The 15,968-nt window shown below is 34.9% G+C and overlaps 1 protein-coding gene across 7 annotated transcripts in view; it reads left to right on the top strand.

Moving 5' to 3' along the window:
- LRP1B (LDL receptor related protein 1B) overlaps positions 1–15,968 on the top strand; it is a 670,422-nt gene that overhangs the window by 582,516 nt on the left and 71,938 nt on the right. For all 7 annotated transcript variants that reach the window (XM_050339267.1, XM_050339266.1, XM_050339263.1 and 4 more), the window contains 7 exons: positions 1,663–1,851; positions 2,656–2,804; positions 5,076–5,169; positions 6,346–6,462; positions 6,634–6,753; positions 9,482–9,601; positions 15,434–15,550. In XM_050339267.1, the coding sequence (XP_050195224.1) occupies positions 1,663–1,851; positions 2,656–2,804; positions 5,076–5,169; positions 6,346–6,462; positions 6,634–6,753; positions 9,482–9,601; positions 15,434–15,550 (906 nt within the window). The remainder of the gene's footprint in view (positions 1–1,662; positions 1,852–2,655; positions 2,805–5,075; positions 5,170–6,345; positions 6,463–6,633; positions 6,754–9,481; positions 9,602–15,433; positions 15,551–15,968) is intronic.

Genomic DNA, 15,968 nt, shown 5'->3' with positions numbered 1-15,968 from the left:
CTCTAACTGAAATATTTAATATTTTATGCCACACACTTAGCTTAGGTTCCCTATTAGCAAGGTGTGATGAGGCAATCCAGGCAGTACATGTTAGTCTCATGAATCTTCTAATAAGGCTCATAATTTATAAGAACAAATGTTTTTCCAGAACTCAAGCAAAAATAAAATAATTAGTTGAGGGTTTCCCTCGGAGTAGCAGTTTTTCCTTTCTGCTGTTCCTACCTACCTCTCTATCAACCTGGTTTGTATTTCTCGTTGGAAACTTTTCACAATGGGATTCTACAAATAACAAATTATAAGAGCTTTTTTGGAGGGTACTGTCATGTGTAAGGAGCCATGGCAAAGTTGGCCTGTGTATTGAGCGCCAAAAATAATTTCATTGTTCTATGACTGATTTCTCAGAACTCTTGTGAAGCTCTTTCAAAGAATATCATATTGTAATTTCAGTATGATAGCTGTGGTACATGGAGGCAATTAAGAAGGGAAAACAATTTCAGGTCTAAGAGGCAAGGTTTCCTTGACCAGAAGGCACAAAATGCCCTACACTGGAGTTCACTACTGGGACAACTATTGGATATGAAATTGAATTTGCTTAGTTGCCATTCCATATCCTCAGTATTTGTCATCAGGTTTCAGTGAGATATGAAATATTCCAACTGAAATTTGAGATTGGCCAACTCTGTTTAATCACTTTCCAGGTAAAAAGATGAAGAAAACAAGGTAAAGGTATAAAGGATGTGGTGCTTAAAAGTAACAGTCAGCTGCTCTTTGCCTTTTCTTCTCTATCAGTAGAGTGACTCAGCAACAAAAGGTTGTAATTTAAAAATTAATTGTTGTGATCAGGTATTCTTCTGTGGCATTTATGATTACAGCTATATATGTTAAAAGAAAAAAAAAAGTGGAGCTCAATTACTGTTTACCAAGAATAAATAGTTCAAGATTAAAGAGTATACAGCAGGATAAAGGATGCTCCAAAGCTTTTTCTACCTTTTGTCCTTCCATAAATTTTTCAGTGGTATTGGGTTATAATTTTGTGATACTGTAACAATGGGCTATCAGCATGAATTTGGGTTGGTTTTGTTTTTTTGTTTTTTTTTTTGTTTTTGTGGTTTTTTTTAAATTGCATGATTGGTGATGTTAGGAATAAACAATAAGTCCTCTTACTACTATGTTTATTTTAGTGGAAATTTTATTTTTCCTGTCAATCTTGTCAGTATATTTTGATGAAATAAACCACTATGAATTATCTTAAAGGGTGTTAGAGCATGAGGAAATGTATATGTTATGTTTTGGATGTGTTCTAATAACTTTTACTCTACTAAAAGTGCACATTGATATTAGCTTATGCAAAGATTGTGTTGTGCATTACTTTAAAGTTTAACATGTCTTTTAGTTTAAGATCTGGAGGTGATTTTTGTTAACTGAAATGCTTTCATTTCCTTAAACGCTGACTGGGCCAAGTAATTCCAAGCAAGCAGAGTTTGTGCTCCATCCATCTTTATTGTAACTGGCAACAAAGAACCCTCCGGGCTTGGTGTATTGTCATGACAATTATTCTCAAGACATTATACAGCAGTTGTATCTGTCAGCTCGTGCAGTATGGAATATTTTACCTGGCAGCCTTCCAAGAGTGAACATTAATGTTAGCACCTCTTCTTCCAGTCCCTAATCAAGATATTCCAGGGGTGATTGCACTAACGTTGTTTGAAGACTACATCTACTGGACAGACGGGAAAACCAAATCGCTCAGCCGTGCCCACAAAACCTCTGGATCAGACAGACTGTCACTGATTAACTCATGGCACACCATAACAGACATCCAGGTGTACCATTCTTACAGGCAGCCTGAGGGTAATTATTCTGTCTTTGCTTTCCAAACAGCACATTGATGTATTTAACTCAGTAGCCAGGTGCTGAGTAGTGGAAGCCTGTTGATGTACAATGATTGTTTTATTTCTGTTTTGTTTCAAATTGTGGAAGTTTTCAAACCAGCATTTTTAAAATTAAATCTGTGATTAATGTTGTAAGCATATCTGATATTAAATACAAGTGATATATCTTGTTCAGTGGTGAGATAGCAATTTGGGTGCTTAAAAGTTGACCCAAGTACTGACTGGAAGTACAGAACTGTTTAGTTGCATTATAGTACAAGCTACCAGGTTTTAAGAGGGGAACATGGAGTGATAAGAACTTTTAACCTTATTCTTTGAAAAGCAAGATAGTGTTAGTAATACAGAATTCTGCTGTATAGAAACTTGTTGGACTGAGGGAATGTCAGACAATGTGGGTGGTATGTCTGATCTCCTGATGTCCCTTATTTGAATTGTAACTGAATACAACTTGCCACTTGACCTAGATAAGCTAATTTTTTCTCACATTATTTATAAAAAAAAAAATTTTAAAAAAAAGGTACTTTATCTGTCCTCTCATTCGTTCAGTATTGAACCTACACCCATTTAATAATATAATATTTTTTGCATGCAACAGAGAATAGCTTAAAGGCAAAAGGAAAAGTTTCCCTCTATGGGTTTCTGATTTGAGACATTCCATTGTAAAGATAGCACGTGTACTACATCTTTCTTCCTCTATAAAGCAGATACCCTGGGGTGCACTGAAATAATGGGCTCTGATATTATTTTCCTACTCTGTCCACAGTGTCTAAACACGTGTGTACACTAAACAATGGTGGTTGCAGTCACTTGTGCCTTCTGGCCCCTGACAAGATGTACACGTGTGCCTGTCCCACCAACTTCTACCTGGCTGCTGATAACAAGACGTGTCTGTCGAACTGCACAGCCAGTCAGGTGCGTGGGGAGGGGGGCACAGGGGGAGCAGGGTTTATATTTTACTGTCATTACCCTTGCTTTGAAATACTCAATGCTGGTGGCCATGAAGTGTGAAAGTATCACTCAAAGCAGCTGAAGGCTGGGTGAACTTAAAGAGTTTTGTCTTCAAGGCTGTTAGTGGAAAGTAGACTTGCAAATGCCTCTTTTTCCAGAGAACGCAGAACTGGTTGGCTTTCAAACGTGGATGTTTCTGCCAGTCACTAGAACAAATACAGCTGCTAAACCCATAAAAATTGCCTTGAAGGAAACATTTGTATCGAATATAAAAATACAAAGTGTATATAACAATGATTTCAGAGGATCCATGCCTGAGTGAACTTGATGTTAATGATATTAATGAAAGATAACAAGCTCAGTCCAGTTTAATAGGTAACATAGCTACATAGGTAAATTATAGATTTGCATTTAAAGTAAACTAGTGGTTAAAATGGAAATGGTGAAATATGTAATTAATTAATAAATGCATCAATTGCATGATGTTTTTTCCTAGTACTTGAAATATTTATGCCTTTTTTCTTAAAATATAATGTAGATAAATAAAAAATAATGATTTCTTATAGGAGAACCACTTTGATAAAAGTCTTTGGACTATTCTACCCAGACAATTAATTGGCTGACTGTTATAGTCATATATTTAGTAATCTGCTTTCCTAGTAGTTCACTTTCATTAGATGTAAGCTACTGACCTCTTACACTCTTCTGCATCATGATGTATGATAATGATTTCCATCATTAAGGAAAGGGTTTTACTTATATTTTTTAGGGAACGGTGTTCATCTTAATGAATGATGCACCGTTTAATTCAAGTAATATTGTTATTTATGAAACCTCCCTGCTCTCTTCTTCTTTTGCTTTATGGTGGTGTGATTTTATGATGTTCATGGTATCTTTTCTGTTTACATTGTCTTGTTACTTCCCATTAAGAAATGAGCAGGGGGGAAAAGGTGTAAAACACTTGAAAATAAGGAGTTTCTTACCTATTTTTCTCCTGTATTTAGCTTCTTAAATTTTTTTGGTTAAAAGACAAGTCACTCTTTTCCTTTTTTTTTTTTTTTAATATATGTTCTTTAAATGACACTGGAAGCTTATTCCACAGTGAATTTATTTGCTAACATTTGATTGAATAGCTCTATTCCTGTCTAAGTAATTCATTGGTCGTCTGAATTGAAGGATTGCATCACATCTTGGATCCTTCAGGAGCAATATTTTATCACTTGTGGATTCCACAGGATGGAGAGCAGAGTTGAATAGAAGAAGCAGCTCCAGACAGACAGTTTACACTGTACATTATTTGTCATTTTCTTGCATTTGTCATTTCTTTTGAAATCTTTTTACTGTTTGATAATTCATCAGTCTGATGACATAAGATATAGAGATCAGAGGCAAAAATACATTTTTCTCCCTAAGATTTTCAGATGATGATGTCAAATCAAAGCTGGTCCTATGGTGTAATTGCTCACAAAAATATAACCAACATATCTTAGAAGTTTCTTGATAATCTGCTCAGGTTTTTCTCCCAAGCATCAGCCACATTTACTCAGATTTTAGGTTTAGCCCTAGAAGTTTTATCAAGTAATTTCTACTCTTGGTTTTGTTTGCATTCCTATTTCAGTCAGAACGAAGGTACAGTGTCACCTGAGTACAGAATAAAGGCACTACCAGAGTCTTACAAAGGACTTTCCTATTTTTTTTTTTTTTTTTTTTCTACGGATATTCTATCTTTTTGAAAGGCTGGAAGGCCTGATATCTGGTTTGCTCATTTAATTCATACAATATAAACAATACCATACACAATGCTGCATGTTAAAGCCTTTTTTTTTTTTTTTGCAACTGTGGCTGTTTGGGTTTATCTGGAAAAATGATACTGTCTGTTTCAGCAATCCACAGTAACTGAGAATTGAAGTGCTTGCTTTGAATAAGATCTTAAAGGATGAAAACATAAAGTGCAGCAAAATGCAGTGAGTGGTTTGTATTGGGGCATTGTAAGGCATTGTGGAAATATCACTGAAAGTACAGTTCCTTGTATCAGTGGAAACTTCAGTGCAAAACATCTCCAAGAAAAGACTATTTAAAATACCAGTTTTGTAAAATTAACAGCCAGAATTCATTAATGGACCGGGGACTTAAGCGCAGTGAATCTAATTTTCATAAACTACAATTTCTATTTATAAGTAAATAAATAAGTGTTTGTATGAAAGCCTTTTTTTCCTTCTCTCCTTCCTCTTGCAGTTTCGTTGCAAAACTGACAAGTGCATCCCGTTCTGGTGGAAATGTGACACTGTGGATGACTGTGGGGATGGCTCCGACGAGCCCCCGGAATGCCGTAAGTGCACCCTGAATTTGGAGCCCAGTTTTATCACCAGTTTTATCCAAATCAAATATAATACACCATAGATGTTAGGAAGAGGGTTACTTTTGAACACTTCTGTTTGCCAGCAGTGTTTTCTGTTCCTTGGTTTCTGTCAAAATTAAAAAGGGTCCTGGCTCTTCTTTGTCAGCCTGTAAAAGATGATCATTAACTCATGTATACTCAGAGGCTTTCAAGTTCTTTGGAAAATCGTGCATTGATTTGCATCTTTTAAACTTTCACTTCATCCCAGTTATAAGCAAGTCAGAATATTTTGAGTTGGGACTCACAAGAACTTGTAACTTGTAAGTAAATGGCCCACACAGGGATCAAACCCATAACTTTGGTGTTATTATCACCATGCTCTAACCAGCTGAGCTAACCTCAGTTAAGGTTTTGCTAAAGATTTTTATTTCCTAACTGTGTTCTGAGGTTGCAGAATTCCTTATATAAATACAAAATTCTACCGGGTTTATTTTTGTATGTAATAAAAACTTGGAATTCTAACCTCGTTTGCTTGTGTTTCATTGCAACTGTAGAAGTTTAGATACACATTATTATTATTTACTGCAGTTTTCTGAGCAAGTTTTCACTGTGATTCTTTCCTTGTTCCCTTAAGCTTATCTAAAACGTGCTCTACTATGTATTCAACAATCTTCCAATTAATTAACAGTTAATTTGGTTCTTTTGTATTGAAATCCCTCACCCCTGTTTTTACAATATTATAATTAGTTCTCTTTTCCTGCTACAGAGGCCTCTGAAGCAAAATTCAACTTATTAACCTTCTACATAAGATTCCATTTTAAGCTACACTTTGTTTATAAAAAAAATTGCTACAGAGGTTCATAATAGCTCATTGATAATAGCTCAAGTCTCTGTTGAGCCTTCAGGAAGCACCAACCTGCGTGGGGTTTCACTCTGTATCGTCAGCACTGGAACTACAGTTAGGCAAATTTAAAATGTCAGGCTTTGAAATTAGTTTTGCAATAATACGTGTACGTTAGAGTCACTAATATATACTCAGGTTGAGATTATATGGGCAGATATGAAAGTTTAAAGGTTCTTTTGATTAGTTCATAGAGGCAGAACAGCACTATTGATGCTTTACTCATCCCTCTGAAAGTATTCATAAGCAGTTTCCTTTTTTCTCAGCTGAATTTCGATGTCAGCCAGGACGTTTTCAGTGTGGAACTGGACTTTGTGCCCTTCCAGCCTTTATCTGTGATGGAGAGAATGATTGTGGGGACAATTCTGATGAACTGAACTGTGGTAGGTGATTATATGCATTGTAGGCTTCAGAAACATGCTAACCTGGTTTAAATGCCATGTTTTCCACTCTGTCAAGAAACAGGTTTTTTTTTTAATTTACCTTTTAAGTTTTGAACCTTTTAATCTTTAACTTTTATATTTTTTTTAACTTGTTTTTCTTTTATTTTACAGACACGCATGTGTGTCTGTCAGGTCAGTTCAAGTGCACAAAAACTCAGAAGTGCATTCCAATAAACCTGAGATGCAATGGACAGGATGACTGTGGTGATGAAGAAGATGAAAGAGACTGTCGTAAGTAGCTGTTTTTAAACAAGGAGCTGGAGTAAAATATATAAAATACTGTAAATATCCTCTCTAGAAAATAATTTTAGAACGTGAAAACAAACCTCAGTTTTTTAAAGTCATTGCAAAGAAGAGGGAGGGTATAAACAATTTCAGGCATTTAATTGGGGTTTTGACTTAGGCTGAAACATCTGTTTTACTCTTAGCCACCCCGCAAATGACTCATCCTTTTGAGCCTTTCATCTTCTGTGCCTTGCAGCAATGCATTTCCATGGAAAGAGATAATTTTCAACATCTTTTGTTGGAAAAGCTGTAGATCCATAGCTCCTTCTACATCCTTTCTCTTTGATTCAGTTTTTTACCTTTTCTGTTCCCTGTCCCCTGGAACTTCTTCATTAATTTACCCACATAACTGGATTTGCACTTGCTCAGCTTTTAATTCAACTTTTCATAAGTTCATTTTCACTCCATATTTTTTGCGTTTAGGTAGGGAAAATACTTTCAGGTTTAAAATCTGGAATCTGTTGAATAGCTTGTGTCTTTGATCATTTGGTAATTAAGATGATGGGACTGTCTTGAAATATAACTACTTCTTTCACTCAGTTCATTACTCAGATCTACTGCTGACTTAAGCTGCTTATTCTGAATTAGCTTTCTCAAGCTTTGCATGGGCTGCATTTCTGCAAACAACATCTCCTTAACCAAGGGACAGATTGCTAAGGATATAAAGGCTTTGTTGATGGTCATGTTTAATGTCTGTCTTCCAGACAACTCAGGAGAGATGTAGCCTCTTACAGATAATATTGTATGTTGGTTTGCATTTTCTTTAAAAACTGATTAAGGGGCATCAGGTAAACTCCTGTGAAACGTTGGAGAGATTGATTTTTATCTTGGAAAGAACTGCACATGGTATATGGAAGGTTCCCAAAACCTTGGGGTGTAGCTGGCAGAAGTTAAATCAGAGCAGCAGAGTCTGCAGCACAGCAGTGCTCAAGAACTGTGGGGTGGTCATGGCCAGGATCAGCAGTGATGGAGTTGGCAACATCCTGAGGATTAATAAGAACAGGACAGTCTGCTGTGACACAGAGCAAGCTTTTGAGCTGTCTGAAACTCAGCCATCAACCCACCTGCAAAGACACACTGGGGAGCAGGGGAGGTTAATAGTATACTTCTTTTATTTTTGTTGTGTCTTACCTCAACTTTATTATCCTCTCTCTTAAGAAAGTTAAGTGTACTAATTTTTTTTAATAAAACCTTGCTTGTGGCTTCTGAAAAATTCTATAACTGCCTTTGGGGAGATAACAAAAAAGGGAGGTTTTAAGTAGGTTTACCACAGAGTTCATAATACTTGGGCTCCTTTCAGAAAACAAGTAACAGATGAGACTTTCTCATTTGTTCTGATTTCACCAGACTGGGGTCTATAAAATACACACCTTATTTTCAACTCTGCCTCTGTTTGTTTTTGTTTGTTTGTTTGTTTGTTTTTATCAGTTGACTTTTAAAAATCACATTTCATACTGAAGGTTTTCCATAAGTAAAACAGAGGTAATTATGCTGGTATTCCTTGTAAAGCAATTTGAAATATCCTGTTAAGGTGTACTAGATGATAATTAGAATTATTTGTTCAAAGTGTAGTTAGGAACTTAACCAAGTTTATGGAAATGTGACACTGAAGGAAATAATACACCAACTTTTAGCAAACCTAAAACTTTTCATCTTGCCAAACACATGAAACAAGAATGATTGCATAAGGGTGCAAATTGCTTTTCAACAGGACAGGAAAGTTTGTTAGAGAGCTTACAGAGTTCCTTAGGTAAAAGTGGGACAAACATTCATGTGGGAGAACGTTATTAAGATTTAGATCCTACTGCTTTCTACCTACATTCAGTTCAGTTTAAAATTATTCAGAGATTCTCACACATAGGCTTGTTTCTAAAGAAATCCTTATGGATCTGGCACAAATAGCTTATTTGCAGTCCAGTCTGGGTAGATGTCCTTTATTCATCTTACTTCTGTATTCTCAGTTACAAAAGTTTAAGAAATAGTAAGATCTGATGTATGTGCTTGTTAAAAAGTCCATCTACAATCACATGAGTGCACCCAGGATCTTTCTGGTTAACAAATGTCTGTTCTAAGGTTAACACAGTTTTAACTTAGAGCATCCTTAAAAAATCAATTGAAAAGCTACATCTTTGCATCTGTATCTTGCTATAGGAATCACTCAAAAAATCATTCTGCTAAACTGATAAAGTGAAATATTTGTCACCTTTTCTCACCATTTACCCAATTTACCAGAGAGCACAGAAGTTCACCAAAATTGTACATAAGTTTGATTCCTTTTTCGATCAAGGCATCACGAGCTGCCTTAGCCTTTAAAATTGACTTTCAGAATTGACAACTGGCCTTTTACGAAGTTGGAAAAAAAGAAGTCTTATCTGATTTTTGCTAAAGTGATTTGATTGTATCAATGCTAAGTATATTTGCTGTTAAAAGAATATCACAATAGATACTTCATTATATTTGTCTTACCTTACTCTTACTGATAATATAATATATTAAAAATGGCAAAATTATAAACAGTATGAACCTGAATGCTGTTTTCTAATAGATGTTGAATAAATTATGCTAGAGGTATCTAATTTTTGAATTTTGAATTCTTAATATTTTTTCTTTAAAACAAGTGTTTTGAATATTAGTGGATATTTCTAGTTTTGATTTGGAATTCTTTCATTTAAAGCTGAAAACAGTTGTTCTCCAGACCATTTCCAGTGTAAAACAACAAAGCACTGCATTTCCAAACTGTGGGTATGTGATGAAGACCCAGATTGTGCTGATGGATCAGATGAAGCCAACTGTGGTGAGTATGCCAGTGGGTTTGAATATGTTACTGTAGCTTGAATTTTTTTTTAAATAATATAGAATATTGTGACTTTCATAGGATATTATGACATTCTTTATTTTTCTCACAGTGTTATCCAATTTCTGTCAGTTCAGTCTGCATTCTTTGTTGATGATGAAGATCATAAATAGTGAAAATATAATTTGAATATTATTTGAAAAGCCTATTAGTTAAGACTGGCTGTATAGAAGGGTCCAGAGCAGTTTCCAACTTGACATGACCAATTTTGTTTCGCTGTGTGAGCTCCAGGGTGTTAGCTGCCTTAATACACCACTCCACAAACTTTGCACTCCCACAGGACTTCTCCAAGAACCTGTGATACTTATGGATCTTCTTTACTTAAATGTGATAGTTTGAGGAGGCAGATCCTCTACAGAGATGATCAAGGATAGGATTTCACCATTACCAAACCAAAGCCCCAGTTTATGTCAGATTTTACACAACATCCAGAACCACAGTGTTCTAACCCACTGAGGTGGGTTATTTTAGACCTAGTAACAATTAACTATCACTTGGGGAAAAAAAGAGATCACACTTTATATTAATAGTAGTAGTAGTTGTTCTCACTCATTGCTTGCATTTTTTGAAAGAGCTGAGTCAGCTCTTTTTGTTGTAAATGAGAGAAAATAATAAATTTAAATATCTACCTGGGAAATGGATTACAGATAATCAGAGGCAGAATGAGTGGATCAGTATTGTCAGAAAATCACTGAATATGGATGTCAATGCAAGTCACAAACTAATCACGAACAGAAAAACTTTCAAAATTTTCAAGACAGGTCTACAAAGGAAAATGTAGAAAAGTTTTCTGAGGTGGGACAGAACAAGACAAATATTATGGGTCATACAAATCTCTCCCCATTATTCATTCACACATCAGTGAATGGTTTGATGAAACACGTGAGTCTGAACAGGTTTATGCTGTCTCTGGAACAACAGAGTAACAAAACTGCAGGCTGTAGTCAAGGACAAAGCACTGAGGAACAGCCAATTTTCCATGGATATCTCTCAAGCAATTGACACCAGCACATACATGAAAATGTTGGAGGTGGCAAATATACCTGGAAAATGGAACTCTTCCTCAACACTGAAAATCCAAGACCATCATTTGAATTGTCAAGATGGGGAAACTAAATCCTGTCAACTGGTGAGAATCCAGAAATCAGTTTGGCTTGAGGAAACAATGAATGCAAAGGAGATGAACCTTTGCCATAGAGACACTTTATATCCCCTTCTGGGATATTATAGAACCAACCCTGGACTGCTCATCTTCTAATCCACTTCATAACTACTTTCTCCTGCACTGTTCCACATCACCTTCATCTCCAACAAGCTGGTTTTTTTCCTCTATTGAAAAGTTTCCAAGCTTCCAGACTGTGGATTCATATTCTGACTTACCCATCCAAGACCAGCTCGTACAACACAGTTTCAAAATAATTCATCTAATAATATCCTCAAGACATGAAACTTAAAAGCAAGGAATAAAAATAACACTAATACTGAAGAGGAAAATTTGTCTTTATAGTAGCAATTTCACGAGTCATCTTTTTACAATTGAATGAACAATGTCCAAATCCCTGAATTACTCAATTAAATAATACAGAGGAGCATTTTGTGCAATCCCAAGTTCAGTAGGTTTTTCCAGTCACAATATGTACAACTGGATATGTTGGTTCATATCTAAGACTCATCTTGCCTGTTATCCCATCTCTTTCAGAGACTGAAAATGATTATCTAGGGAAGAATAGGTGAGCAAAGCAGGCCAGTAGTGAAACTTCCCTTGGATACTCTTCCAGGCTCTAATAATTTGAGAATCTGAGATACTTGGAGTCAAATATGTCTCTGCATGGAACAACCCTTCATGGATTTAATTCTCTTTTTACCTTTGTAAAGCTTTCACAACATGCTGTAGCAAAGTGTTCTACAGCTTAATCACACATCTCCCTGAAAAAACACCTACATTTTTATTTTTAATCTCCCAGCTGCATATACTGCTCTTTGTTTTTCTGTTGAAAGAGACAGAGGAATTTATTTATATTCACAGTTGTTGTGCCACACACAGTTGTGTACACATAGAACAGCTAAACCTTAAGAAGAACAAGGTGGTTTAATCACGTTTTTAAGTTTTCCATATTTTTAGAATTTGAAATACGTTTAAATGACCTTATTATGGCAGTAGTTTCAACAGGTTGGTCTTCTGCAATTTTTATCAAGTTAAATATTGTTATTTTGTGGAAAAAATTTGGTAGAAATAAATTCTAAAGCTACAAGCTGAGTATAAAAAAGATCTCCATATGTTGACGTAACACTAGCTTGTTGTTGTTTAGGGTTCATTTTTAAAATGCTTACAAGGCTCAGTTTATATTAAGGGTAGGGTTTTTTTACTCGAGTGCTGCATAGCCATGTGTATTTTGCTTAGTCAACATCTGCTGCTGTGTGTTATTGGAGATATTATGTTGAGTAAATTTGCTAGAAGGAGTGTAAATGTATTTAGTCTTCTGTTTGTTACTTTCCAACTCAGACAGTTGAAATAGAATTAGGAAATATATGTTTATTAATGAGTGTATGGTGTTTTTTTGGTAAAGAGTAGGTAGAGTTAATTTGTGATTACTGTCCAGGCAATTAGAGAAAGCCATTTGACTATGCTAACCCTTGATCTCAACTTTAATATTTTACATCAAATATGGGCCATTTGAGGTAAAATCTGACGAAATCGGTGTGTGGTCTTGAAAAGTGATTATAATTTGCTTTAAAGGTTATGTACATTTCAGGTTTTTATTAGCATGATGTGTCAACATTAATATGACTGCTTTCTACTTCCTCACTTTTTTAATAATAATTTTATATTAATTTTATTTTTAGTATTAGAAATCGAAGTAGGCTTTTTTCCTGATAATGAAGAATATGTTCCTTGAGAAATTTGAAGGATGCATTATATGAACTTAAACTTAATTTGACAAGCTTATAATTTCCTGTATCCAGCATCAGTGACAACCCACCACACTCCAGAACAGCAAATCAAAGTGAATTTTCATTTTGGATTTTGTCCCTCTCAGGCACACACATGCACAAATTCACAAACATGAAAATATGTGGAATTAAAATCCCCAAATGGCAATGTAGTGCAATTAGTGGCAAAATAGTGTTTTCGTTTGTAGGGATTGATATTTGAATCAAAATGCTTTTAGGGTGCATATGTTTTCTTTCAGACTTGTTTTATTTTTCCCATTTAAGCCTTCATCCTGTCTTCTTCATACTCATTTAGAATTATTTTTAAAGTAAAATCCTAGTTCAATATAGAAAAAAGATGAACCCCAACAAAAAGATGAACCCCAACCAACTAGCAGCTCCATCAGGTGATCACACAAATTTCTGAAGAAGGACCTTTGCCTGTTACAGTACATCAGAGAATCTCTTAATAATAATTTGAAGAGAGAAATATGAAAACTGAGTAATCAATATGTAATTCTTTGCCTTTGTACCACTCTTATCTGAACTTTCACATTTTGAGTTCACATTTTATGAAAAAGGAGAAAGCAATTTAGAGCTGAAGACAGCAGTGACATAATGCATGTGTGCCCATGTGTGCTTTGAATTGTTCTACAATCCAAAAAATTAAGGTCTTGCCTTGTTTCCTCTGAGTCGAGTCAATCCATCATTCTCAAAGATGAGATAATTGTTATCCAACCTTCCCAAATCTTTCTCTTTATTATATCCTATCTCTCCTATCCCAGTATTTTCCTGAGTTCTCATTAATGTGAAGGAAATCTGATTTGTAATACAGTGTCAGTTGTAAACTCCTGTGAGGGATCAGAGGAAAAATAAAGCTTTCAGATTTGTGAAGAGGAGAGAGCCTTACAAACATGAAAAATATTTTGTATTAAAAATATAATTAAGTATTCCTTTGTGTTTGGTAGAAATAGAATAAGAAGAGAAAGATTAACATTCAAATGCTAATCATAGGGTTAAGCTACAGTAGGATAAATTAAAAAAAAAATCCAGCCATTTTTCACATGTGTAAAGAGGCAATACTAGAAATTGGGTTTAGCATCCTTGAGAACTAGATAATTCTTTTTGAAGAATAAGAAAATATATATTGCATGTTCTCTTCATTCTAGCAGGTAACTGAAATGAAGGGATGTCTTTGTATTCTGTGTATTACTGATTAGATCTCAGTACTTCTATTGAATCTGGAAGGATAAATAGAATATTTACATGTTACTGTGATGATACCTGTCATTAGTGTTTAGAACACATTTTGTGGACAAATATGTTATTGGGAGACTGTAGAGTTTACTAGAAGTACTTTAATAAATACAGGATGGATTGTGGGTTTGAAACTTTATCTTTTGTAAAGCTACTGAGAAAAAACACAAGTCTGTCATACATTTGGGGGCACTTTTTTGGTTTGTAATGTTAAATATTTTAAGTTGCTTGCCAACACAACTTTTTGAAATACTGTGATCAAAATATCATAGACTGTAACCTTGAGAAACATCATAGGAAAAAATATTTTGGGAGAAAACATCTTACAGTCATCATATTGGCAGAGAATAAGGAGCAAACACAAAAGGCAGTATTGTAATTACCAGATTTTTGACTATACACAACTGAGCTGCAACACCATTTACCTCCACCTTCTTGATATTCAAATGTAGTTTTGATTTATCACTGTAATTCCAGAATCACACCTAGAACAACAGAATAAAAACAGCAGTTTGGTTCATGGTATCAATTCTAATCCTTCTCATTTGTCATCCTTTCCATTTCACAGGCAGAAAAAGGAGGTTGATTTAAGCTGCTGTTTCAGTCCCCTTTAATTCTGTCAGTTTTTGGAACTCACTGAGTTGCCATGAGATCCGTATGGAGCTGAACTGACACGCTGTGACACAGCCTAACGGAAATTTAAAAAATTTCTATTGAAATATCACGGTGACATGTAATTTTAAATGTGTCATTGAGGCTTCTACAAAGCAAACTGTTTTGTGGGTTTTTTTCCCAGCAAAAATGTCACTGATAACTTTTTAATTTACTTCATTTCATCTCAGTCCTTAGAAGCTGAACGAATTATTCAAGAATTACTCACAGAAAACACAGAGGCAGCTCCTTCCTCCTGGAGGAGTTCAGGATGTTCCTGTATCTCCAAGAGGCTTTGCCTCCAATGCTTCTCTGCATTGAAAATTTACATCATGAAGAAAATAATGCTCAGTTTAGCAGTGTAGGCTTTGTGATGTTTTACCTTGTATGAGTAGAATTTCATTCCTGTACATTAGCAGGTGAACATGTAAACCAAAGTGGAAAGTTTTCTGTCAGGTATGATTAGTCTTAGATTATTATATGCAAGAATAACTTTTGAGAACTACATGTTTTGTACATTTTTCAAATCAATATTCTTATGGTTTACTGTGATCTGATCTTTTGTAAAGCAATCTTACAGAGAAATTCAAGGAAAAGCTAATGGAGTTTTTGAGATTCAGTGCAATAATTACCTCTCTTCGAACTAATTTGTCATCCCTTCTGAAGTTTATATTTTTAACTATAAATAACAGGTTATACAGTGCATATTTTAATTTTATCAAATTTAAGAGCATATGTATTTTGGTATAAATAAATAAAAGCTTAAAGAATGTGTAATGAGAAAGAAATTATTCCTGAAAGTAACGTTTCAAATGATAACACAGTCGCTCCTTCTTAAGTGTATCCAGCAATGTTGTCACGCCTTTAATAGAAGTCTTTCCCATTTTGACTCCTTGTTTGCAATGCTGTAAATATTATTCACCTTAATTACAGATAAAAAAACTTGTGGGCCTCATGAGTTCCAGTGCAAAAACAACAACTGCATTCCAGACCACTGGAGATGTGACAGCCAGAATGATTGTGGAGATAATTCTGATGAAGAAAACTGTAGTAAGTAACTTTTATCTTAGTCCACGTTATGAGAAATAGAGTTAGTTTAGCAACATGTAAGGGGAAACTTGTGAATTTTGATGAAATACTCGTGTATATTTTCATTCAACACCTTCTGATCTGTTGGAAATCAGTTGACCACAATTGAAAATGTCCCTTGATGAAATTCTCCAATTTTATTCCTTGTTATAAAGACCTGTAATTCTGCACCACCTGTGCAAAAATGCCCGACATATGGCTTTTAATAATCTCATTAATTTAAAATAAATATTGTAATTGCCTTACCTTTGTCTTTCAGTTGCATATCACATTGCTTAGCTGTAGATAAGAATCATAAAAGCTGTTCAGTGATCAAGTGATAAACTGTTAGCGATGAAGTTGGGTCAAACATTACCTGCACATCATATTCCTGAGATGA

The sequence above is a fragment of the Myiozetetes cayanensis genome, unplaced genomic scaffold (genome assembly GCF_022539395.1).
Source record: "Myiozetetes cayanensis isolate MyiCay16 unplaced genomic scaffold, myiCay2020 scf9, whole genome shotgun sequence".
Lineage (NCBI taxonomy): Eukaryota > Metazoa > Chordata > Aves > Passeriformes > Tyrannidae > Myiozetetes > Myiozetetes cayanensis.
This window is presented reverse-complemented; position numbering and strand designations above follow the sequence as displayed.